This window comes from Aptenodytes patagonicus, chromosome 11, assembly GCF_965638725.1.
Source record: "Aptenodytes patagonicus chromosome 11, bAptPat1.pri.cur, whole genome shotgun sequence".
NCBI lineage: Eukaryota > Metazoa > Chordata > Aves > Sphenisciformes > Spheniscidae > Aptenodytes > Aptenodytes patagonicus.
In genome coordinates this window covers 23352557-23379717 of record NC_134959.1, presented here as the reverse complement: position 1 = coordinate 23379717, position 27161 = coordinate 23352557, and the positions used below count along the sequence as shown (strand labels likewise).

General features: G+C 50.3%; 1 protein-coding gene across 3 annotated transcripts in view; it reads right to left on the bottom strand.

Moving 5' to 3' along the window:
- Positions 1-26880, bottom strand: part of PLEKHG4 (pleckstrin homology and RhoGEF domain containing G4) — a 91684-nt gene extending 64804 nt beyond the window's left edge. For all 3 annotated transcript variants that reach the window (XM_076349489.1, XM_076349491.1, XM_076349488.1), the window contains exons 1-3: positions 26327-26880; positions 10741-10938; positions 1370-3542 (exon numbers count right to left, since the gene is read on the bottom strand). In XM_076349489.1, the coding sequence (XP_076205604.1) occupies positions 1370-3542; positions 10741-10938; positions 26327-26329 (2374 nt within the window). In that variant the 5' untranslated portion in view covers positions 26330-26880. The remainder of the gene's footprint in view (positions 1-1369; positions 3543-10740; positions 10939-26326) is intronic.
- Between the last annotated feature and the right edge of the window lie 281 nt (positions 26881-27161).

Here is a 27161-nt window from a genome sequence, read left to right as displayed (position 1 = left end):
TCAGAGACACGCACACTTCAGAAATAGAAACTTCTGAGCTGACCCCTCCATTTCACAGAAGAGAAATGCTTGTCACTCCAAAAGTGTCAGAAATGCCTGGCAACCATGGGCTTGCCTAATTATGGAATTAAAATATTTTGGTGCAGTTGTTAATGAAATTTCATTTTAATCAGTGGACACTTTAGCTCCATTAGGAGGTCACACTAAGGCATCAGGTAAAATGTGACTTTTGGACACTTGAGAAAGTAGCTGTGTTTGCAGCGGTGAGGTAGGCTCTTACTCACACAATTTAGGATCAGTGCAAACATTACACTGACAGCCCGTCCCAAGACGACCAGCTCCCGATCTGTTCCTCCACAGGGTCAGACATGCTCTAGCAACGTGCGTCTCTACCTCTGACCCTTTCAAGAGTCCTCACTCTGATATTTCAAGCCGGGTAATTTTCCTAGCCAGGGGTCTCAGGGAATGAGAGCTGTTGAACTGGAATGGCATGTTTCACCCACCCCCGCCACACATCGATGTGATCTGCATATCTAGCTACAGCTTTCCAGACTCAGCAGAGCTAGGCAAAGCCAACGTCGTGTCCATGCGGTTACACACTGCCTGCTTACAGTCTGGTGCAAAAGGTTGCCTGTTCAATTCCTTCTGAAGGAGCACAGCTCCAGCACAGGAACCCAGGCATCAAGAAGTCTGGGCAATACCTGCTTGAACACATCGTTTGAGTCGAAGTTAGATGCTTAATTTCTCTGTGCTCTCCCACTCAAGTTAAACAGCTTCTATTGGAAACATAACCAAGCTGAAGAAAGCACACCGGAGGGGAAGGGAAGGAAGAAGGGGGAATCCCTCAGCTCCGCAGTTTGCTTCTTAAATCAGTTACCAGCACACACATTTGTTGATCTTCAGGTCGTGTTACACAGCTAGTATTTTACTGTGGCATCCACTGCTGCTTCCTCTTGCCACAACTATCTTCCTAAAGCCAATTTTCAACTATGAAAGACTTGTACAGTTAGACATTCTCTTCTCACGCATTCCTATTGCATGCATCCATAATGTGCACACGATGAATGTAATAGGTGGAGGTCACTAGCAATCAGATTAACTGAAATTAAGAAGTCGCTTACACTGGAACTTTGTTCTGTACCGATGTATGTTTGCAAAGAACCATTAAACAAAATACCTACAATAAACCAACCTGTGAAGAGAAAGCTAATTTCAAGCCACAAAAATGACAACTTAATCATTTTCCTGTAGTTTGTGCTATTACCCCAAAGCCCCCCAGCAGATGTACTTGTCAGCAGTACCTCTTGAGGACTTTGCTTTCAATCCATGTTATCAAACAGATAAACACACAAACATCCAATTGTTGTACCTTTAGGAGATGATGCCCCAGAAGCTGCCTCTTGGCGGGAGTGCAGAGTGGTGGGCTCTGCATGCCCCTCAGCGGGTCCCGAGGACAGTGGTCCAACCTCCAGTTCCTCTTCAATGGATTCCAGTGTTTTTAAGGCTATTGTCTTTGACTTTTCCCCGTAAGAAAAACTTCCCTGGTTCTCCTCCCCTCCCTGCAAGTCCTGTACCGCAACATGCTCTGGTTTCAGCACAGAGTTCTCTTCACTTCTACAGCCTTGATTTTCTGCCCATCTTTGCGGCTCTTCACACCTCTCTCCAGACCTGTGGGTTCTGAAACAACTTGAGCCTTCTGCTTGTGCATCAGGGCCCATCAAAGAGTTGCTGTTATTTAATTGTTCTGCCGTCTGATCGCCCTCTGCTGACAGAGCAGTTTGGAGTAGTATGACTTCTTCAGCTTTCTTATGCTGACATGCAGAGACCTCTTGCTCTTCACCACCTGACAAGAGTCCATCTGCAGGAGCTTTGACAGAACAGTGACTATGACTAGTCTGATTCTCATTTACAGTCAATATTTGTTCAATCTCTTTGACTTCCTCAGGGCTGTCCCTTCTTCCCAGCTCATCTACTTCTCCTTGGTTCTGTTCTGGAGGATTTAATGGAGAACTAAGATTTGCTTCCTGATCACTGCAGCAAGCACCGACTGCTCCTACATCTGCCATGTTCCCTGAAGAAGGAGAGCCTCTCTCCACACCGACATCTGAACTTTCAGGCATGATAAGCAATGCAGTGGCCTGAACTGGCGCAACACTTTCACCGACGCTCTGGCAAGAAACATCAGAAACTTCCTTCAGTGTGCAATGTGGTCCCGAAGGTCCCAGGACAGACACAGGAGAGGGATCCATCTGTATCACCTCATTTTGACCCTCGGTCAGTGGTTCTCCATGTCCTTTCAGTATCACCTCCTCTGTAGCAGGGGCAGCAGCAGCAGCAGCATATAGAATTGTTTCTGGGCTCTCCTCTGATGTTTCAACACCAGCATTTCCGCTAGGACCATCACTTTCTCCTTCCACGTTTCCAAGAGCACCAGGCATTTGTGCTTTGCAGTTGACACCATCACCAGCACCCACGTCGCTGTAGCTGCACAGCGCATATCGCCAATCAACTGAGCGTTCGCTGCGGGTCTCCTGCTCTGCAGATGAATCTTCTGCACTGCAGGCAGGAGACTCAGCCACAGGAAAGCTATTCCCCATATTTCCAGGACCACCTGATACCAGCTGACCTTCTGGAGACAGTTCTCCATGTGCCATCATTTTGTTGCTTTCCAACGGAATCACATTTTTGAGAACTTCTGTAGAAGAAGTCCTCAGAGTGTCCATTTGACAGTGCTCCTTCTGCATAAGTGCTGACCGAATTAAGTTCTTGGAGTAGGTACTGTCTTGAATGACAATAAACCTGTGCTTGCCTTTAGACGCATTCACTTGTGTTCTGGGCTGAGTTAGATAATTTAAAGCTAGTGATTGGGTTAAAGAGCCTGTCTGTGGCCCAAACCTGGGCAGCGAAACTTCTGTCAGCTCAACGTACTCCCCTTCAAGGTCACTTTTCAAGTTCTCTTGAGGCACAGGACTTGTACACACACCATTGACAAAAGCTTCACTCAACTGTGGAGCTGTGCTGCTAATGACTAGGTTGTCTTGATTCGGCCTTTGTTCCTGTAGATACTGAGATCCTAGGTCTGGCGAACTGCATTCAGCATGGTCCATGGGGAGGCACAAAATTGAAGGTTCCTCTGTTATTTCTGGAGAGATGATATTATTTTCAATTATTTTTGGTTTATTTATAAATTCAGGATTAACCACTTTATCCCAGGGGACACGAAATATTTTATCATCAGTGGTTAGTAAACAATTTTCCAGTGCTATACCCATCCGCTCTCCATTGATAGTACTCAACCATTCCAGAGTAAAAATAGAGGTATAGGAAACTTCTGGAATCACGACTTCCTCTACATTATGCTTGTCTTTTGCCAAACATTTCAGTACAATTCGTGGAGACTTCTTGAGATAGGGGACCACCTGCAGGTAGAAGTCACCAGGCTTCAAGATTCGCCAGTCAATAGAAGCCAACTGGACTACAATCTTCTCGTGAATACACAGGGGCCAGCCCTCATGGCGAAACAGCAAGCCACAGTACTGAACCTACGGAGAAAAGAGAAAGTGTTTTCAGCATCAGGAACAGATCTTAGCTCAAGCTTTTGGACAGAAGAGATCAATGTTTCTCTTCCACAGCTGTAGCAATAGTACAGTTGAATTTAGGGTCTTTGGTTATTAGCGTAGGGAAGTTTTCCATACTGAGGTCTTCTCTTTAAAAAGCAGAAAGAAGAAAAGCTACCAACACAAATCACCAGTATCTCAGGACCTGAGTATGAACCAACCGGCTGCCAGAAGTGTCAGCCCTGTTTTAAAGCTGGGTCAGCACAGACAGGCAGAGCTCTAGGCCCCAGAACCCCAGGGTAGAAAAATCAGCAGTTCATACGTCCCAGTGCTCAAACAGAGAGACCCTGTCTCTACCTCATTAGGACCAACTGGACTGACTGAGAAAGTGAAAATTCAGACCATACAGCATCCCTAACCAAGCGCCATTAGAGAAACGCAGGCAGACAGCAGTCTGCTTACAACACACGGACAAAACCCACCATCCTCAACTAAAGACCATCCACAGCCTTAACAGAGAAGGTGGCCAAATACTAGGCATCATTTCCAGAGCATCCACAGTGAGCTCTAGGCTGTACCAGGTACACTTGATACCAGCCTGCCAGAAGGAGGTTGTAGATGCAGAAACCTCATTGCACAAGATGCCGCTAGTCAGCCTGGCACTGCAAAAATGTCTTTTGTCTGGTGAAGGAGTGTTGGGTCTTTAGACTGAGGTCTGCTGGAAGGGAGGTAAAGAAGAGCTTTGCTGAGGAGGGAAGGCAGAATAAAATGCCAAGGTCTGTCTGAGGATTTGTTTTTATTCCCTAATGTGCTCTGCTGGAGTATGCAGCACGTCCCATCTAATTTTGGTTAAGCCAAATTGAAGAGCATGGAGCCAGGTAAAAAGCATCACTCATCTGGTGCTATCAAGAGCCTATACAAGACAGGTGGAGACATGTTACACAGGATGCAGCAGCAAGGGATGGCTGTAACCTACCAGTGAATGGAAGGAGATACTGCTAAGACAAAGCAGGAGAAAGGAGGCAGCAAAAGAGGAAAGCATAACAGGACCACAGAGAAAGAAGGCAGCAAGTCCCATTGGCAAGCTGCGAGGAACTACACTTAACAGGGATCTCGTTCCGAAAACATAGCAGCACTCAGGACAAGTCTCAGACAAATCCCAGTCAAGTAAAAGAACTGAAGTTTCATGGCTGAACTGACTTGACTCAATTATTTACAGCTTTATCACAACTTCAAAAAAATAAAACCACTGCTTTGAACTTGATTCTGTTTGGGTGAAGTAAGATTTAAATTGAGCCATGACATAAGCCATCAGTTTCATGATTAATTTCACCTGTCTCTGTCACGACAAGGGTTTAGATAGGATTCACCTGTATCGGATGCAATACTTAAATTGGAAAGCTGTCATCTGGAAGCCCAAAAACTTTAGTATTGGCAGCATTAGACTTCAGACATTTTATCTTGTTTCTCTTACATGGTCACACAGAAGTCTTGACAGAGAAAACAATTTATATAAATGCTGTATTCTGCAGGGCAGACAGATGAAAGAAAAAAATACTTTAATTCAAATATTTTGCCATATAGCAGAGAAACCACAGAACTGGAAGGAACCTCCTGGATCCTCACACACCTTGAAACAACAGGTAATGGCATTAAGTAATTTCTTTCCTATGTTCATCAAGCTTTACCTTCAGCCCAGCCAGGTTTCTTATCCTCACTGCACCTGATGCAAAGTTGCTCAGAGGCCTGGAAGCCCAAATCATCCCTCAGATTCAATAATTCCTCCTCCTCCTCAACCCTGGAGCTTATTCTCTGGATGTGTTCCCATTGCTCAAAATTATTAAGCCATGTCACACCAACTTAACACATCTCCCTTGATCACCTCTTAGGCCTGCCTGAAGCACCTCCTCGGTGATGCCTTTATTTTTAAAAAAAACAAACACACATTTCTTTGTTCCACTTTTTCATTGTGCAAAGCATTGCAAAACACTGCATATAATGGCACCAACTGTGCTAGAAGCATCTCTTAAAGTTAAGATCACACTTGTCTTCCAGTCATGTCCTTACGGTAACCCAGTCACCTGCTAGTTTTTCTTTCCAAACTGATGAATCCCAGTTCATAACAGAAATTCTGCCCATTACTTTGTTGAGGTATATGCTTGCCCTCTGAATCTACTGTTATAAAAACTTAAGTACAAAGTTTTAGAGCTCATCTTGTGTAATACATTTATCACCCTCCTCCTCCTTTAGGTTATTGCTCCTGTCTCCCAGACTGGTTTCATCACAAATATCTGTCATATGCATAATCTTACTTTTTATGCCAAGGTCATGGATGAGAAGTAATGTGTGTCTCATGACTCCTGCCTCCAACTCAGTTTTCACTGCAGTACAAACACCCTCCCTTTCACCAGTTTGTTACCCATCTTGCAATACTTGCATAAACCTCCATCCTTTTGACACAGTAATTAATTTTCCATATAACTCCCTAATAAATCCTTTACGGAAGAAATTAGACAAGGAAACTTTTCTCTCTAGAGAGAGCTGGTTTATGAAAAAGGCCAGTCTTACACTACCTGCCATGGAGCAAACCACATGAAAAAACGTTACCCGGTTTTTAATGGGTCAGTTAATTCAGTCCTTGCTCAGTGCATGTTGTACACTCAGCTTGTTCTCTGTATTTTGTTACTAGCCCTGACTTAACAGGTTCAGTAAAAATCCCTGTTATCAGACATTTGGCATTACGTGGTAACTTCTTCCATATTCCAGGACAGAGACCAGCCAGTCCCTTTTCTTTGACAAAGTCAATTCCAGATCCATTTCAGTCACAGCAGTTTTATTTCTGTTCACTCAGTGCAACTGCTTACTGTTGTACCTACATGCTGTATCACTACTAAACTGAATCTTACTTTAGTTTCCATTTGTTTGAAGGAACATATTAATATTATCTTTATAGTCTAACCGTGAACTCAGCACAGACCCACCTCTCTTTCCTCTTTCTATTAAGTTAGAGTTAAAAAGCCCTATAACCTAACACACAGTTGCTTGTACTTCCCTCAAAGGCACGGGGAGCTAAGCTTTGCAGTCGTCTTATGTTCTTATGCTTTCTGATCTCTAAGACACAGATGCCTCTACCAACCAGCTAGTTCCTTTCTTACACAGCACAGTTATATTCAGCAAGCCAAGACCTCCTCTGGCAGCACACAGTCTGCAGAAGTTGCTACTGGCTTCAGCAAGTCTCAGACTGTTTGTACTTCACGGACTTTTCCATCAAGCTCAAGACTCACACAGCACCTCAGTCAACAGAGCTTATATCTCCTACAGAAGTGCCCAAGTCAAGTATTTTGTACATAAGGTTTTAAACAAAAACAATTTGCAATTTTCCAGAAGAGACTATACAATTGCACCCTACACCACACCACATCAACCCCTCTTCTGCCATGAGAATACCTCCTGTAGGTATATTAAGGCCATCTGTACCAAGGGCCTTTCAGGGGAAGAAGAGGCAGACCAAAAAAAAAAATTTGTTCCCAAACTATTATAAATATGTTATATATATATATATGTTATATATATATATATATTATAAATATATATGACTGAAAAGTGAGAGACACAATCAGCAGTAGCATAAACATAAAGCTGAATTCCATCTGTACCTACCTGACACAAAGTTTCTGCTAAAACCTGGATGCAGAGTAACCTATTTGGGGGCCATTCATATATTAACAAATCCAAAACCCAAGCTCACTGCTTCGATGACCTGTCTGCCCACTGACCAACAAGTGGAAGAAAACTCAGCAATGAAATCACCGAAACCAAAGTGCAGAACGCCTTGAAGTTCCTGAAAAACCCTACAAAGCCACAGTCTAAACTGCAGCAAGAGCTAGAGTACTGTCCAAGCAGGAACGTAAGTCCTTCAATAGCCTAAACATTTCAGAGTTTTAGAACTTTAGAAGTGGAGCATCCTCATGCTGCTCCTGCTCCAAAAAGCACCTTCAAAGGGAAGATTACGTGAAGAGGCTTATTTCAGTTGTTTTAACATTTCACTTTGAGCCTCAAGTATTTGCTCTTCTCGTGTCCAATCGCTACCGAGCCAAACCAGGCTCATCAGAGGAGTGCCAGGAACAGACTCTACGCCCGGCAGTTGCAGCCAGGAATAAAGCTGCCTCTGAGGAAAGAGCTGGGCACCAATGACAAAGATGGCACAAAGGTGGTAGCTCCTAGAGCTACGGGGATGGCTGGGCTGGATCAGACCAACAGTCCATTTAGCTCAGGATGTCATCCGAAGGCTAGGGACAAAACCTGGTTTTACTCTGTGCTAAGCAGAGACAGACCCTCTGGCACACCCCTCCACACACCCTTCTCCAGTCCCTGGGGATCACATACAGGCTATTGATTTTAATACGCCCAGCTGAAGCCCATGAACTTGTCTAATACTTCATGAAGCCACTTACACTTTTGTCACAGCTGACAAAAGATGTGGCTCTCAAGATTTCCTACAGTAGTCATTCAGACAGGAGCTACTTCTTTTCCCTTTAGTGTGTTTAGGAAAAGCTCAGGAGGACCAGCTGAACTACAAACTAAGGAGGAAACATTGCTTTTGTTTAGACTCTCAAAAAGGCAGACAAAACTTTTAAAGAACAAGTAACAAGAAATAGTCCTGTGATTTCAGACGGTGAAGACAAAAGAAGGGGCACACATTGGAGGTTTGGGGAAGAGAAGTCCGCAACAAATGAAAGAAAGAACTTTCAGCAATTAAAAAAAAAAAAAAAAAAAAAAAAAATCGAACAAGCAGATGTCTAAATAAAATATGGAATAGCCTGGGCCCACCTCTAAAGACAGTACAAGGTACCTAGAGTTTCCCTTGATCTCCCTGTATTACCACTCTGAAAGTACAAAATCATGAGTCAAGGCCAGAAAGGGTCACAAAGCAAGAAGGAAAGGCTCAAGGCATCCAGTTGTGCTCTTTGAGAGGCCTGTGCCTGCACTCTGCCCCTTGCTGCCCAGTCTCCCAGACATTTCACACCTCAGCAAAAGCCCCCAATACCTAATGCCGAACCCTGGGCACCCCTCACTGGAGGCGGCTGCCCCACCACCCCCACACCTTGTGGCTACTGGGCAGGCCAGGGAGTGCCAGGCAGGCCCCGAGCCCTTCCCCATTCCTGGGCCTATGACAGGAGCGTGGCTCCAAGCACGGCTCCTGCCCCTGCACCACCTCCTCAAACAGTGCTGCATGTGTAGGACAGCCCCACCATACTGGTTTCCCTCTCCAACAGGATGCCTCAGCCACCACCAGCCCCCTTACCTCCATGTCACCTAGGCCCATGCTCCAGGCCAGCCTGGGGGGCTGCTAGCACCCTGAGCTCCTCCAGGCCCACCGCCCTCACACCTCTCCCGACCCAGGGCCCACCGCCCTCACACCTCTCCCGCCTCAGGGACCCCCCGGGCCCACCGCCCTCACACCTCTCCCGCCTCAGGGACCCCCCGGGCCCACCGCCCTCACACCTCTCCCGCCTCAGGGACCCCCCGGGCCCACCGCCCTCACACCTCTCCTGCCTCAGGGCCCACCGCCTCAGCACCTCCTGCTCTGACAGCCCCCAGCTCAGCCAGGGCTACCATGCCCATCAAGGCAGCCCCATGCTCCTATTGGCTGCTGCAGCCTCAGCTGTCCTCCCATTGGCTGCTGGACACAAGGCCCTCCCTACCACCACACCCCTGTCCCACAGGGGCCTTTGCCCCAAGGGCAGCCATGGCCTGTGGTGGGCGCATGGCCTCACCAGCCTCTGTCCGGCTGCCCAGGGAGGGACAGCCCCGCCTCACTGCCTAGCAGACCCCCTCGCTGGCACCCTTCCTGCGGGTCACCCCGTCACTGCCCCAAACACCTCCCCCTTTGGGAGAGCAGCACCGTGGGCCCAGCTCCCCACAAGCCATGGAGGGGCTGAGGGCTCCGCTCACAAGCCAGGTTGCTTCCCTTCCCTTCCCTTCCCTCCACCTCACCTGCCCAGGGCACCGCCAGGCGACTGGAAGCTGCCAAGAGCTCAGGGAGTGGGGAAATTGCTACCTCGCCTCCTTCGGTGAGGGAGGCGTTTTGGGGAAAGCTGTGAAACGTCTTCCAATAATTACTGGTTCATACAAACTAAAAGCCTTTTGTTTCTTTAAAGGGGAAAACGACACTATACACCATTGCATTAGAAACTGCAGCTAGATAAACCGATGGAATAATTCCTATTCGAGTGTTCAGGGTGACAGAGAGCAGCTCTCCAAAATCCTTACACACAACCTTGGATCTTCCTATACAGGCTCACAAAGACATGGCTGGCACCAAGCTGGAGGCTGGTGACAACACAGCAGGACAAACACTGTACCAAAACACTTTCAAGGTGACCAGCTGCCAGGGGTCATTGCATGGATCCATGGTATGTGATGGTGTTTCCCCTCAGCATTTCACCTCCTTGAGACAAACGAGTAACTATTATTTCAGCTTCTATTTAATATTTTTCCTCCTCCCAGAAGTCCCTTGCCCTCCACCATGACGACTTCTATCGAAAGCCTGGCTGCACACACCCTCTAGGTTTAGAAACAAAATGGCTAGAATGAACCCTAGTTTTAGGTTCTTTAAGCCAAGTTTGTGATGGAGGCATTTGACTCATCGTTTCTAACATTTTAGACTCCCAACAGTAAAGCATGTTAATCTTGGACTCGTTCTGGCAGTAAATGTAACGTGACTCCTTGGGGCTACTGAGCCTTGCGACTGTTCCAGCAACCATCAAAGGGGAGACGGAGTTCTGGGAAAAACACCGACTGGCAGCATTTCGCCCCACACGTCCTCCTGCCAGTGGCAGGAGCCCGACAGCTTCATCCACAGGGCCAGGGAACGGCTGGGGTTAGAAGCCACCTGAGTCAGCCATATCCAGCAAACGCTTCGCTAAACCTCTTCCTCTGAATCTCTTAAACCTTCTGTTCGGTGTTCCTGGTTACAGAAGGCGGGGGCACTGCTCCACATCTGATCTCTGCACGGTTAAGCTTCAATAACAATTTCTCAACTGTTTCCTAATTGTCTGCCTGCCCTCCCACCTAGGCTGCCGTACACACGTCACTTTTTGCCAGACGTTTTACATACGAGAGTAGAAAGAAAGCTCTCCAAGAAAGCCTTCGCAGGCCTTAGAGAGCATGATGTACTCACACAGGCATCCTGCTGAATGCACTGCAGGATGTGCTTGGCTGGAATCAGGAAGTCTATGAGGTAGCGCAGTCCATCCCCACGGTACGTCTTCTCCACCACATCAAAAACTTGGCACAGAACAGTGGCTGCGGTAGCCTCAAACGGAGGGTAGAGTGCTGATAACGTACTCTGAATGCAACCGTCCAGCGACTCCGAGTCCTGCCAAGAGAGAAAGCGTTAGCGGTACCACGGCACGATACGCCCCGGTGCCCTGACGAGCCCTGCACCCAGGAGAGCAGCCATCTCCAAATGCAGGAGGAGAGAAGATCAAAGGAGAAAACTGCTGTCCTTTCTAGTTTCTTTTGGCACTGGTGATTCCAGGTAAACAAAAAAAAAGCTCTCCCAAAACGCGAGTGGAGTGCTCGCAGAGCGCTGTGCACAGCGGCGAGATTTCCCAGCTTTTGCTTACGCAGCAAGTCCTTCTCCTGACTGCGCTGGGTGGGGCTGCTATTAAACCATTACCGCAGCACGTGAGTGCGTGCGAGCGAGCGTATCATGGGGTGGACGGATCGGCAGGCCCCGTGTTTCGGATACCCTGGGCTGGAGATGCCGGCCAGCGCTCGGGTACATTAAAGCCCAGTGTTATGCTCCTCGGTGGGCTAAGGGGAGTTGCAGGGACAACAGTTGGGCTGAAGCTCCTCAGCCTGCTGCGGTCTGAAGTCCCTCCACAGGATAAGCGGACGGAGCTGTTTGGTACTGGGGAAAGCCGCTCACCAGTGCAATTCCTCATTATTCAAAGCCGTTTGCCTCTCATGAAAGGCTCACTCCGGGAGCCAGGAATTTTCTGCAATGAGAGATGCCTCACAACAGGATCCGCAGACTGCGTGTGAACAGGGTTGCCTTTGGTGCCTGAGCACGCGCATCGATACATAGGATGCCTGTTTCCTGCCCGGGGATCAGAGACGATGGCTCCCCTACTTCCACCTTCATTCGGGAGAGCCTGCCAGGCAGAGCCTGCCCATGGTGTCAGGACCAATTCCAGTGCTAGAGGCCAAATTCTGATCTATTGCATGGGTGTAAATCAAGAGAGCTTGCCAAAAAATAATAATAATAAAAATAAATCTGTACACATCTGGAGAGAGGATCAGGATCCCTCCTTTCCTTTCTATTTTAGAGGGGACCCCTCTGGCTAACTTACAACCAGTGGGAGTGAGTTTCGCTACAAAACCAAATGAAAGTTTACTCAGGTGTCTGGCCAGATCCTCATCTGATCTAAATCCACCTCCCTTCACTAGAGACAAGAAAAGCATTTCAGCCGCTGGCCCAGAAGCCCTACAGCCTCCTGCAGAACAGGAACAGCTGCATGGACGTGCCTGAAAACATACCTCAGTCCCACAGCAAGATTGGGAGAGAAAGTTAAACACAGCAGTGCCACAACAGCTTACACTGCCACTGGGGAACAGCAGGATGAAGGGGTCAGGAGGAAGCAAACCGTTTCGCTGCTTCCACTCCGAGGGAACACGTGTTCATCACTCCAGATACCTTCACTGGCTTGAAAAAATGCAACAGTCTCGGAGGAAGCCTAAACCAACCTGCACCCAGAGCAGAGATGATGCTCCTCAAGCAAGCCGTCCCATCTCTCGCAGCCACCCAGCTCAACGATCTTTAAATTCCTCCTTTAGAAGGTTGGGTGTTTTAAGTACAATATGAACTCCCTGCTCTGTTGTAAAGCCTTCCTGTAGGACAGCCTGCGGCATTGCACAGGAGAGATGACGCCCAGGCAACGCCTCCACAATCCCTGCCTGCACTGAGCTGGGAGAACGCCGGTGACAGGCAAACCACACACGGCCCGTGGCACGGCACTGCTTCATTACTTTTTCTGCTGTTTCTCCTGATCACAGCAACAAGCAAGGCTAAATGGCAGCAGGCTCCTAAAGCGTTTGCAACTCTTCTGAGAGACCAGCTGCCTCCTGCAATACCCCTCAAGGCCAACGCAACCAGATAAACAGAGGTTAAGGAACTATTTTTCATATTCTTAACCCAAGGACTCAAAAAGCAGGAGGCCTGTGTGCACACTTCCAAGTGTTGAATGTCAGGACCAAGCATTTAACCCTAATCCTAAATGGGCTGTTTTAAACAAGCTTCTTTCCACCCAGAAAAGAACAATATAAACCCCCAACTTTTATTCCATTAATTGAAAAGGAAAGTCTGGAAATTCCCAGGCACTTTATTGTCTGCAGGAACAGGTCTTCAGAGAAAAAACTTCCAGATTGTGGAGGTCAAGAGAAAACTGCCGAAAGCTGACAGCCTGCAGCTCTCTGCGAAGTTCTGGTCAAGACCACCCCCACGCAGGGTGCAAGGGGAGGACTCAGCAGAGTTCAGGAAATACAAGAAGAGAAAGCAGACCAATAGGAACTGTGGTACGAGTTGTACAGACCCAAAAGAACAGCCTAAATAAGACATATTCCCTTTACATAGCATGCTGGACCTGCTAAAAAAAGGCATGAAGGGGGCTGTAGGGTAGGGAAACGGGTACCAAGCCCAACATGAAGCCTCTGACAACTGGACTTACTAATGACATTGTTAAGTATTAATATAGCGCACCGAACATTACACATCGTTCCTCTCCCGTGCTCTTGTGAAATGACAGAGAAGCCAAGTGCAGCCAGCTGAAGGCGACCGCAGCTCCAGTAACCTCTGTTGACACCAACCTGTCCGAGCAAGCGTCTGTGCCCTTGTCAGATAAAACTGGCCTTCACACAGGTGCTCTCCCACCCGGCACCAGCCACCACAGAGAGCCCAGCCAAGTGCTTGGACACACTATCACAGCAGTGTTATTGCTGGTAGTGTTTGACAACAATTTCCCTCTGACCCTCCACAGTCCACAGGTTCAAAATCTCAGTCAAAACCAGCTGGGGGGGGGCGGTTCTGTGCTGTCTTCTGCCCCCATACCTCTTCCCCTGCTTGAATAAAATTCTTTTGGATATCAATACCCCCCCAAATGAAATTTGTTACATTTACTATTGCAAATAAAACAAAGAAGTCAAAATATTTGCACAAATCAGTGCATCGCTGTAAGGTTCTCACACCATTCCTGCTGCCTTAGCAAAGCCTTCACAAGACAATTATTAACATTGGCACCGAATCAAAAATCCTTTATATGGTTAAAATAAACCAAGTCGTACATTATCCTTCCTTTAGTAAAATACAGGATAACCATAGCCTGTAGCCATTGCAGAGTTCAGTGCTAACACTGCACTCCTTAGCACAGAGGCTTTATCTCTCTGGCTAGACTATACCACGGAGCCATGATAGCTGTGCAGGCTTTGAAGGGACAGAGAAAAGCTTTCAACCCCTACCATTTGATAGAAAGAGGAGATGTTTTCACCAATCTCTGCTAATTCCACATGAAAAGCCCCAAACAGGGTAGCAAATTCCCACATCCCATCGTGCTGGGATTGTAGCACCAGCACCCTTGGGCAGCTACAGAACAAGGATGGATGCAGCCTCCGTGTGCCGCAGCTGAACACGGAGGCAACACTGCTTTTCAGTGCTCCCACCCACCCAGGGTGGTCTCCTAGGGATAGGTCCTGCCCCAGTGGAGGGTGAAACATGGCAGAGCCTCAGAAGTCACCTTGAAACACAGAGGGTGAAACATGGCAGAGCTTGGAGCCTGCAACAGCAGCAGATTCGTCTCCAGTCATGGACTCATTAAACCAACTCACAGTCCTAGGGATGGGGCTGCTTATTTGTACTAATTAACTTCTCAGATTGCAGGGTAGTCTGAGGAAAGGGCCTCAGCAAGGGCTGCAAGAGGCCGCACGGTCCTGCTGTTTAATGCTGGAATGCAGACGGCCAGCCTCATACATCTAGACTGCGGGCAGTGCCTGCTGCCACACATGTGGAGGAGCCGTGGTTTGGAGGCACAGGGAACTCATACAAACCAGCTTGAGACAGTAAGAGAAGGGGATAGCATCCTGCGCTCCAGAGGCCGATAAACCCAAAGTCTAGAGCCCATCCTACCTAAAAACCACATCCTTTATCTCAAGCAGGCGATGCAGGAGATGCAGGCATGAGGAGACACCTCTGCGACCCAGGATGAGGGGACAGTGCCCGGAGAGGAGCAGAACAAGCTAAACCAACAAGGATCCAAGAAGAGGGCACTCCTGCCCCAGCACAATTCCACTTCAGCCAGCCCACAGCAGCCCCTGGGAGCTGGCAGAGCCCAGCACAGGAGCCTCCTGGAGAATGCAGCCTCCTCCAGGGACTGCAAATTTCAGGCTTCCCTGCCTCCAACAGTATTGCCACATCCCCCTCACAGGAAAGGTCCTGAACATTTGCTCCTTTTCAGCCACCCAGCACAAAGGCAAACAGGAGTGCTTTCCAAGCAAGCCAGAGAGCATCTCCCCAAGCAAAACGTGTCTTGGGACTCAAATGCTTCTTTGTCAACAGCACAGGAGGACCTGTGAACTCCAGCTCACTGCCACCACTCTGCCACACACTCACCACACCTCCCAAAAGAGAAACAAGCTTTTAAAATAACTCCTCTATAAATCAAGGCACTAAATAAAGCCCAGGTTAAGGTCACGTCCGGCCATACCGGCTTTCACTGCCTCAGCTGGGAGCCGGCTGCCGGTGCAGGGGCTGGAGCACAGTGAGAGAAGAGGAAAGCAGCACGTGGGGATGGGATGGGCTCCATGGGCAGAGCCATGCGATGGAAACAACCCAGCGTGGTCCCACCGGGGAGGGCAGGGGAGCAAGGAGAGCCCAGGAGGGCTTCGCAACTGGCAAAAGGCTTGGGTCTGAGTAGGGGCAGAAATGGGCAGGGAGCCCCCCCCCGATATAATGGGAGCCACAGATGCTGTGAAATGAATAGAGGGATAAAGACTGCCGTGTCAAAGCTCTGCTGCTCAGCCCTAAGAGCCCTTCTCCCCATCACAAAGTGCAGCAAGAACCAGCAGTCAGGGAGAGATGAGGTTACAAGTGCCTGGGCAGAAGCCCGAAGCCAGGACTAACAAGCAGGCAGCAGGAAGAGGAGCCCGGGATCAGTTACAACCCTGCTCCAGAGACATGCCTACCTCTCCTGGTGCAAGCAGCAGCTGCAGGATGGGAGAGGAGCCTGCCAAGAGGCATCTGGAGTAACCAGGAGCTTCTTGGGCTTTTCTAGGTGCACTGATTGAATTTTCTGCCTACCTTTGTGGGCACAGAGAGCGCTACGTAGCAGCTCCAGCCACTGGGAACTCCTGCCATGCTACATTTCTTTCTGACTCAGCTCTACAACTTCATCCTCTTTGGAACCTGCTGCTCACCAATTAAGGCTGAACCCTGGAGAACCTCCTATGGGTTTGGAGAACAAGAAGTCAGCCTGCCCAGGGAGCAGAGAGAAGATCCCCAGGGCTACACACCTTGTGCAGCGTCAGAATACCTGTGCTCTCCCAGCAAGTGCCTGAGACAGCAGCTCAAGTGACTTGGGACAACACAAGTCAGTGCAGGGAAGGGCTGCAATGCTGCTGGACCCACCTGGGCCCACAAAGCCTTGACAGCATTTTCCCTACAACTCACCCAAGCACCTTGCTGAGAAGTCAGTGTCTTGCTCAAAAGAATTTTGTCTTCAAGAAGTTGAGTCTTGGTCAAGGAGAACATGAAGAAGAGGCACAGATCTTCCCTGCTGACAGCCCAGATGCTGTCTGAAGACTCCTAAAGACCATCAGCATGGTGAGGCCAGGCTAACTGTTTGACTAACCCCATGACTTATGGCCAACAACACTCCTTTCTAGTGGGCTGGACTGGCCCATGTAACACATTGAAGATTCATCTTGCAGCAGGAATTTAGCTAAAGGATCTGCAGCTCTGCTCTGAGAAGCCTAGACCTCCAAAGTATGAAACTACATATCCCAATGTGCCCCAGTTAAATCCAGCACTTGCTGTGGCTTGGCAGAGCGAGGAGCATAGCTGGGCAGTGGAGCAGAGCCCAGGGAGGCTGCGAGCACAGTGAGTGGTGCCCGTGGTACACCCAGCTCTGAGTCACCGAGCGTCTCGGCTCCCGCTCAGCAGGGAGGCCTTGCCAGGAGCTCCCGCAACTTTCCCCTCCTTCTTCTGGCTGCCAGAAACCTGGCCACGTCCTGCGTGCACCTATTTTCTCCCCTCTTGCCCAGGTACTGAGGGACAGTGTGAAGGCAGGACAGAGGAGACCAGAGTCTGCAAAGGTGGGGGGAAGACATGGCCCAACCCTTCCACACCCCAGCACTGGAAAGCAGAAATAACAGAGAAATTAGGAAGAGGCAGAGCTCCAAGCATTGCAGCTCAGCGCCTGCCCATGGCCCCCAGCCAGCTTTGGGACTGGGGGAAGAGGAGCACACAGCAGGCGCTGAGCAGGGCTGGGCTAGCTGGTCCCTCCACCAGCAAAGACTGCCATGCTGCGCCACTTGGCTGGGGCTGCTCAGCTCTCAGCTGACGTGAGAAACCTCATTTCCAGTAAAAACAGACCTCTGGGCTTTCCACGAAGCCTTTCCACTTTCTCACACAAAGCTGAAAGCCAGGCCACTTCGCCTTTAAAAACGAGACATTTCTCCGTTCAAAAAGGTCCTTGGCTAAAAACAAGGCTTGTTTTTCTGACAAAATTTGAGATTTCCCACTCCATTTCTGCAGGGAGGAGAACCCTCCCAGCCCCATTTCCTGAGCTGCTCTAATCACAGCGGCAATGAGTTCAAGAGAGAAAAATCTTCCCAGAGCAAGTGCCAGCTCCCCCCTCTGCTGCTCGCTCTGAGGCTCAGGGGGAGGCTGGGAGGAGGGCGCCTGCCTTCGGCACCCTGCCTGCCTCTGGATGTTTTCGTTAAAATAATGGACTATTAAGTGGTGCAGCTACAGAGGTAGGCATTCACACTGCTGTAATTACACCACCTTCCTGTGAGATAACCAGGAACGGGTCTACCTGCTCTTTGGGCTATTGTTTCAGGCTTTTCAGGGAGAGAAGCACAGCACCCAGTTCCACTTGGGAGGAAAGCGTTTGCAGTCTCACCCAGGCCAGCTTCGCTCATGGGCTGTACCTCCGAAAGCGAGCTGCCTTCAGCATGCCACCGTGGGATCCCTTGCACGGGGCATGGCTGTAGCCCAGCTCAGCTCCCTGCCGCTGGGGCAGGCAGGACGGCTCCGCAGCCTGTGGATAAACCAGCTCCTGCAGCCTTGCAGGGAGTGGTGCTCCGCAGACGGAGCTCAGAGAATCATTTCCAGATGCCTCCCTCTGTTCCCCCGGCCCTTCTCCGGGTTGACGCGGCTGCGGCAGCCAAAGCAGCTCCTACTGGGCAGCGCGCGGGATTATCATTCCAGGCACCGCAGGAAAACAAGCGCTTGGAAGCGATTAACTCATGATCTCTCATTTAATTAAACAAAGGGAAAAGTGACGTATTTGCTTTTCAGCTCTGAGGTCCCGCTTCTGCGCATGCTGTAGGTCTGGGCGTGCTCAGCCAGTGAAAGGCAGGCCTAAAGCTGGGCGATCCCCCCACCAGCCCAGGGCTGGTTTGTTTTCACTCAAGGTGGACATCCCAGATTGCTTTGAAAGCAAAGCATGACCTCCTGTGAGCCCCGAGCTTTGGAGCTAGTGCACAGCTATATCAATGCTGTCCTCATGCCAGGGCAAAATGCAGGCAGTAGTAGAGGGTGGAGGCAACCTGGTACAGGCAGCCACGTCTGTGGCTCTGTACCACGCTTCAGGTGGCCAAACGCAAACGTTGGCATATGGCAACACGGCCAGCAACAGTCACCTGGGCCTGCTCCCCTGCCCGAGAACCCTGCAGCCCAGCAGGATGCTTATGTGGGTCTGATACAGCAACACAAGAAGCAAACCTGCTCTTAACGTACCCAAACCCCAGTAGTCATCCTTGCCAAAGACATATCCTGGCGCAGTCCTTCAGGGAGGAAAGCCTGTGCACCTGGAGAAGCGGGGCCTTCCCCAGCCCTTCGCTTACCCGTGCCCCCAAGAGAAGCCAGACGCATGCGGCAGCTTGCACAGCAAGCTCTCTGCTGTTCGACCATCGCCTGACCAAACACTGCTCCCCGAAGGAAATGGCATCACATGCATTCGGACACAGCAGTCCGGCACCTCTTCCCACCAGAGCTCTATATTCATGTTGCTCCTCTCTACCCTTTCCTTCAGGTTTTCTTACTCCAGGTTCTCTGGAGCAGGGCCTGTGGCTTTCTCCTTTGCCTGTGCAGCACCCAACACATCAGAAAAGATGCTGACAATTGCTGAACAGATTAGAGAGACCAAACTGGGGATGAAACACTGACCCACGACCCAAGGAAGTCCTCTTATAGCCAGAGAGGAGCAGAACTGGGAAATGGAGATAAGCCTTTCCTTGCAGGGACATGTCCCATTGTAACTGAGCTCTCAATGAACTGAGCAGAAGGTGAGTCTTATCCAGAGCAAGGAATGAGCCCCTGCTCCCAAAGGCCTGTTACTTTCTATTAGTAATAGATGAGGGAGATGATATAGGTGTTTAAAGGGCATGTGAGAGAACAAACCAAAGCCCTGTCCTTAAACAGACATCTTCCAGCTGAAACGAGGGCCTGCAAGTGGATGAGAAGAGCTGTGTATAAAACACCATCCTACAGCTGCAGACCAGCTTATTTTTGTTTAGTTTAATCAAGGGATTAAGTCCTTAATCTGAAATAGCTGTTTAAGCACAGATTTTTTAAAATATCATTGGCATAGATCTAACCATGCACTTAATTAACAAAGCTGTACTCAGTGTGATGCAAAGCTTTGGGTACTTTTAAAACACTTTTTGCAGCAACAGACTCATGCTGGAAGAGTGTAAGCACGTGGCAGCTGTGGTTTCATTGCCCAGCGTTAGCCGCATACGCCTCCCCACCTCCTCGAGACCCCCCAGGGCAGAGCTGCACCCCTCTTCACTCCCACCACCAGACTGCACGGGCTGCCCTGGCTTGGGCACCAACAGTCTGGCCATGGCACCACATGCCATGGTCCAGCCAGGGATCTCCACGTTCAAAGTGTCATGTTCCTACAACAGGCTCGGACAAGGCTTACTAAATCCTGTTAGATGTCACAGACAGAGCCAAGAATTTCCCAGGCCACTTCTGCACAAGACAAGTCCTGGGACATTACAGCAGACTCCCTTTCTTTACAGGGCTCTTCTTGCAAATGCACTTTAAAAAAAAAAAAAAAAAAATCTTTCTTTTTGCTACCCAAGAGAAGAAATTGCCTGAGCTCATTCATCTTATTATTAGTTACAGTATTTGCTCCACTCTCAACTTCAGGCATTGGCATCCGTCTCGCAAACCAACCTGAGCAGTAGCATCTTGCACCCCTTACTGTTTGTGCCCTAACACCTACCAAATAACAGGGCACTCTAGACAGATGAAAGATTTGTTTATACCAGCCAGCTATAAAATACCCTGGGTGAGTTCTTAGCCAAAGAGGTCAGCTCATTTTAACACCTTTTAGTCAGAGGCATTAGGCCATAGGCAACACCTTGTGTTCAGACACCCATCTGGGGGCATCTTAAAACAGATGGGCAGCCTCCTGTGCTCAATGAGAAAATGATAATCCTTCAGCAGGACAGCTGATGAGTGCCAGAAACAATCTTCACAGGGTCAGCATTTAGGTTATTACTTATGGGCCAGCTTTGCATGCATTCTGAGCTCGAGGCTGTGGCTGGGTCACGTTCAGATCCCACCCCTTCCTCTGCAAGGTGCACGAGCTGCCGGACAGACTCCCATGGGGACTGGTGGATTCTCCATCTCTGCAACCTCCATAATTGAGCGCGGACGCCACTAAGAAAAGATCATATTTTAGTTAAAAGAGAGCTCCCAGACTCAATGTGGGAGCTAGGTAACGCTCTATGGTCCCAGTATCCTGCAACAGATGAGCCATAGTTCCTTTTGGCTTTAAACACTCTGTATTACCATGTGCTCATGAAATACAAGTCCTGCTACGTCAACGGGGAACAGAAACTGCTCTGAAGCCGAGTGGCAATTCCAGGAGGGGCTGGCTGATCGCATGAGAAAACAGTAAGCACACAAGGACCCTTCCTTGAAGCAGCACATCCCCACACACCTTTGATATGAGAAAGCAGCTGGCAGCAGCGATTCAGATGCCACCTCTGAGGAAGAGGCTGTGAGGAAGGATGAGCCAGAAGGACAGAGCAGGCAGCCCAGAGATGGCCATGGCTATACCAGCTCAGCCCGGGGCCACCGCAAGAAGCATCAGTCTGTGCCCCGCAGGGAGAAGTGCTCCTGGTCAGAGGGACCCAGATTTGCTCCAAGATTCTCCGAGCTCACTGGGGAACAAACACACACGTGCTCAAGCTCTCCCGCCCCTGAGCAGCCAAGCCTGGGACTTGCAGTCAGATTAAAACATTTCCCCTATATTCAAATACAGTGCTAAATGCATGCCTCCCAGAAAGCTAAGTAAATAAGTCATAAATTCAGGGCATTGCTTTTACTAAACTCCTGAGTTAGAAAGGAGTAAACACAGGCTTTTAAAGCTACTCCCTTTATAGCTTTTTTTCCAAACAGAAAACAGTCTCACGTGTCCCATTATTTCCATACATATCAAAGGAGGGTGGAGATTTAACTAGCGATTTCTAAAAGACATCTTTGTGCACAGAAGGGATGTATGCCAAAACGTGGGTGGTTATAAGCCCAAACACAAAGGAGAATACATCCACAGGCATTTTTCCCCTTGATCCATTAACGGGTCTGCATACCAGCCTCCTGAGAATATGAGAAGGACCTTGTTCAAAAGGTAAATGTATTCAGAAAGATGACAACAGACAGCAAATAATCCACATCCTTCAACCATGTTGGAGACTCAGCAGTGCTAGTTTTTTGTTGGGAGTCACTGAAGTTTGACAGGCAGCCTCAGGGAACGAGGTTCCATCTTCCTGATGGAGGTGTTTGAGGTGAAGTTCCATCCTCCTGATGGAACCTGCTCAGGAAGCCTCGCAACTCTGTCTCCTGCGAACACTGCTGCCACACCTAACGCAGGCTGCGAAGCTCAAGGTAGACACCTAGCTCAGATCATCAGAACTCCTGCGGCTTTTCTTCCCTGCACCATGCAAACCACCAGCCAGCCACAGCATCGCATCCCATTGGGGGTGACCATAAGGCCCATGAAGCCTCCCCTCTACCACATCCACTGACGTCCAGGAGGAGCACATGCAAGTCTTTGGCTGGTCCCCATTGGTCTTCAACTGAGCCATTTGATTCCATTCAAATCAATGGCTGGTTGCACCAGCTGGAGCAAGGGTTCGTCCTGGGCACCCCACACTGATTGCAGGATGGTAAATTTGAGCAGACAGAAAGACTTTCAGATTCATTCTGTGCTGCTTTGATCTTGGAAGTTTCAACTTGGTGTCCAGCGGTACAAGAAATGGGATACGTATGAAACCAGCCAGGAGCACTTACCACAAGAAAGGCCCCATTTTTTTGTTCATTTTTTAATGAAAGACTAGGCCAGCCAACAGAGATGAGGCACTCTGTGCAGCAGAGAGGTGTTAGCATGGTCAAACCTTCAGAGTCAACAAGGGCACGTCCATTCACCTCTCCAAGTCGCAAGCCAGGTTATCACGAGTGGTGTAGAAAGCACAGCACAGAGCATCCCACCCCCAGAAGTGGGCAGCTTACCCTGGCAGGCTGTCCTTGCTTTTTATCGCTCTTCAGTCAGCAACACGTCCGATCCTGGTGCTACTAGTCGCTTTTTCAGACCTTGGCTACATTGAGCTCTGCAGGACAGGAACAGGGGGGTCCCGCATGGGTAGAGAGCCAGGAATAGGAACAAAAGGTGCTCTGATATTGAGCGTCCACAGGTGGGTTGAGTTTATAGCTTCTGCAGAAGACACCTTGACTACTTTAACAGAGATTTTTCAGCTCTTTGTCACTAAAGGAGCCTGTAGCTCCTGTGTCCGTGACTTCCACTCACACTCAGCACCGATGCTCAGTTTTAGGCTGTGCTCACAGTCTGTAGGATGGTTCAGTTTTGCACAGCTCAGTCACAGACAGGGTTATGTTTGAGGTGAAGCTCAAAAATTAGGCTCTGGGAGCTGAGAGGCCATGACTCTGCTCTAGTATTTAGAGGCAGACATGCTGGCTGGCTATCTTTTCTGAAGCGACCAGCAGCAAGACGCTCACAAGGCTCTCACGTTGAGATCTCTTCTGCTAACTTCCCACCAAGGAGCAGGGTGCACTGAGCAAGGTGTGCCCTTGCTGACTGCACATGGGGGTAGATGGCCAGCAGCATGGCCAGAGGTGGTTGTGCTGTGGGATGCCAATTTGCAGAAAATAAGTGCCGACACTCAGAGTACAGTCCTTCTTGGACACCTGCAGCATCTCGCCTCACCATCTCACCACTTGCTGTTTGCATTCCCACCCGGTACTAGAACACATTTGGTGAATGCTGGGCAGAGGTGCATGGATACAGCTGGCCTGTCACCTGCATTTAGCCATTATTTTCATTGCTACAACGAACAGCATGTTCACCTGCCCCGCATTTCTGGAAAGAAGCTGGGCATTAAGCACAAGTTGTGATCCTTGTTACCCCAGAGAAGATGCTTTCAAACTACTTCCATGTGCTTGGGATTACGTCTCTGGGCTTTGTCTGTGTTCCAACATCTTGCTCATGGCTTTGGCAGAGAAATAAAGAAAGAAGATCCCCAATGCTTAAAGCTCTTTGTGATTCCCAGACTCATTTCCTTCCCGCCCCAGGAGAAGACATAACTGGAGGATAAAAGAAAGACTGTATTTTCTGCTGAAACCTATCCTCTGTCCCGCCAACATAGAGGTGCCACCTGAACTTCTCTGCAGGAAGACACCAGCATTTGCACATCTTGTGATACACACAGGCCCTGCTCTACACATCTGTGTGATGACTAGAGACTTGGAGCATGCCACCATACGAGAGGAGCAGCCCAGGCAAGTCCAAGACGCACAGTTGCAGGAGCCTCGCTGAATTCATATGCTGGGTCCACAGTGCCTCAGCTACCGTTGAAGAGCAGCAGCAACCACACTAGCAAGGGTGGAAAAGCAGCCCTGGGCTCCCTGGCCAGCTGCTGCAGCTTGAGCAACTTCCTGGAGAGGAAGCTATCCCTCACAACCTGGGGACAGAGGCTGGGAACCAGACCCCCCGCACAGTGCAGTGGAGGAGCGGGGCTATTGCTCGCTTCGCCTCCAGCCAACCCACCCAATAGCACAGGGTTTTGCACCTGCTTGGATGAAAACTATTCCTCAAGTGGGGCGGACTGTGGTCCAGCTGTACGCCTTGACCATCTCCTGTGCCCCATCCAGCAGCAGGCACCAGGCAAGGTGAAGCCCGCTCCCTCTCTCACAGAGGAGAAATCCTTACTGGGGAAGAAGGGCAGATCCCCAGCTATGAAAGCCACAATGAGATGAGGAGGGTAGACAGAGCCCAGCCAGGCTCCTGCCTTGCTCACACCATGGGGTTTTCACAGCTGCAAAAGTCAGTTCTAGTGGAAGTGGGCTACTTTGGCCTAAGGTACCTTACACATTTGGTGCTTTAGGCATCCTCCAGCTGCAACAACCCTATGTACCCATACACACACCACATCATCCATAACAGTGAAGCATGACAGACACCCTGCGAAGAAGAATCACCTGCCTCGCACAGAACAGGGCAGCCAGCAGTTGCACCATGCCAGACTCCCATCAGGAGCTGAGCCTCTGAGAGTCCTCCGGACTGCCAGAGGCCATGGGGAAGTCTCAGACAACAGACTGACCCTTATTTACTTAGATCCAAATCTTTTGCCTGCAGGGTTTGGTTGATTCACTGGGACACCAGAAACTCAAGTCAAACAGAACAGCTTGGAGCTACAGTCACAACTCAGCCGCTCACAGATCACACCTCCCGAAATGCAGACTGGTCTGCCACGACGTTGAGAACGGACACCTGCCATGGACTGCAGGTAACCGTGGTGTGGCCAGCGCCCATTGCTGGGTCTGTGGCAGCTTGGCCTCTGGTTCCTGCTCCTTGCAGCTGCCTAGCCTGAACTCAGCACCTGAGAGGCACACGATCCCTCGTCAGCAGTGATCCATGGTCCTTGCACACCCACAACCCAACCGTGGCACCCGGGCTTGCCATGACACTGCTCCACACAAAGGCCCCTGCTTCAGACAGCTTTTGCATCACACATTAGAACAAGGTGAAGGACCCAAACTGGGAATGAAGCACTTGGGAATCAGAAAGTCACCTCGAGCTTGCAGGAGCAGAGTAGCAGCAGCGGACAGTCTCTGCCCCAGGTCTCCCAGAGCACAGCTTCACAAGCACTGCTCCAGCCCCCATGGCAAAATGCAGCCCATGGGACTGCAAGGGATGGCACCCACCCTGCACAGCCCCAAACAGCGCTCTCCTTTGTTTTCAACTTCATACAATAACCACCATAGACCAAAAATTGCTGGGAACACACTAGGCATGGGGTGAGGGAAAGAGCTCTCCTGGCTGGGGTGGGGAAGTAGAAGAAGTGAGATGCCTGCAGGCCTCCACAGCAGGATGAGAGAGGAGAGCACACCACAGCTCTGACATAGGCATGTGAGGGTACAGAGAGCCACGGGGTCCTCAGCAGAGGAGCTGGAGGGTGGCAAAGGGAAGAGGCATGAGTCCATGAGCTTAGCTCAGGCTGCAGAAGCCAAAAGTTGGGCAACTCTTCCTTCAATGAAAGCTGAGCTTCTCCAAGCCCAGAAGCTGAACTTTTAAGAAGGAGCAAGTCACTGCCAGGCACAGCAGCAACGCAAGCTGCTTGTCCCCCTCACGGACTTTGTTCCGTCTGCTGTGGAGAAGCAGCCCATGACACAGCAGGACACGTCCAGGAGATTTAGGGCTGCTGGGCACACGGATCCCAGCCTGAGCCCAGGAACAAACCATCAGAAGCCAGACTGGTGCTCAGCAGGATCTTGCCACAGGGCTAGCGATCCCTCTAGCCTCTGCCAGCCCAGGGCTGGACACCTCTGTTTGCAGGGCAGTGCTAGTGGGGCTGGGCAGGGGACTGCCCTGCAGCCACTCCCAGGGAGACAGGGTGCTCTGCTGCCTGGCTGGGCTTGCCAGTCTCTCCCCTCCCCAAACAAGGATCGCCACGTGCAGAACTTGACACTGAAAGGGAGAGATCCCCACCCAGCTCCAGGGGTTTCTCTGAACCCCTGGATGCCCACCATGGGCAGGAGAAAAGAAGCTGATGCTCTCCCCTTCCCCAGGCTCTGCAAGGGGGCAGTGCCCACAGCCCCGGAGCAGGACTGGCAGAGAGTGAGGGCAGGAGGAGAGCCCAGCATCCAGGCAGCCCGAAAGACAGGGCCCTGCCTGACCTGCCCCGTCCCAGCCCTTTGCTCCAGGGCTGTGCCCCCACTAGGGACCCCGCAGGGGACCAGTGCCAACAAGAGCCCCGTGTCCCTGCAGCCACCGTCCAGGGCTGGCACCCCAGGGTACAGCGTGCCATCTGAGTAACGGGAAGTGCCAGAAGAGCAGTTTCCCACTCCCGGCATTAGCGCTGTGCACTGGCTCCAGGCAGGCTGCCCCGATAGCAGCTCCATCCCGCGCAGCCCTGCTCGTGCCCAGGGCTAGCGCCCTTCGCAGAGATTTCCTTACCATGTTCCCGGCCTCCTTTATTCCCCCTCACTTCCAAAGGCAGTGTTTTTTCTCTTTTTCTTCCATGTGTGCGATGGGGCGTCTCCTCTCCCCTCCGACGTGAACCACCGAAGCACTTTGAGTTCTGGACTGTAATCCAAGCCCTCACCGCCCCCAGCACAGCTCCAACTAATCTAACTCATGACACTACCGGGGCTGAGCAGGGGACCTCGAAGGTTTCTCTGACAGCCAACTCCAGCGCTAGACAGCGGAGGGGCATAGCAAGCGCCGGGTGCCACGTTCCCCAGCCCTGCAGGGACCTTACGGACACAGGCAGAGACAGCAACACTCGCAGGCTGCTTGTTATGGCATCGCTGCTATCTGCGTCCCTCAGAGCGCACCTGGCCCTCCGCACAGACCTGCTTAATGCAGATGCTCTGTGGCAGGGAGCTGCCTTCACCCGTGAAGATCTGAATAGCTGCTAGAGGAGAACAAGCCCACGGCAGGCATCCCGAGAAGGTCTCCGGCTTCCCAAAGAGGTTTCCAGCAAAATGCTCCCCCCGCCTCCTCTTGGCTTGGTTTTCTTTAAGTCCAGAGAAGTTTCTCCACTCTGCAAGATTGTGAGGCAGCGCTGCAGGTTAAGCAAAGTGCCGAGAAATACAAAAAGAGTGCTCTGAAATACTGTTTTTCTAACTTCTAGAAGGAAAACAGAGAGGCAGTGACCGCTTCAGGCAACAGCAACAAACTGCATTGGTATCAGGCAAGAGATGTGGAGACCTCACCCCCTCCCAAAGGAGGAAGTAATTTAACATGGCCAGTTTCTCCACCCCTCCATTAATTGTTTAATATGGCCAGG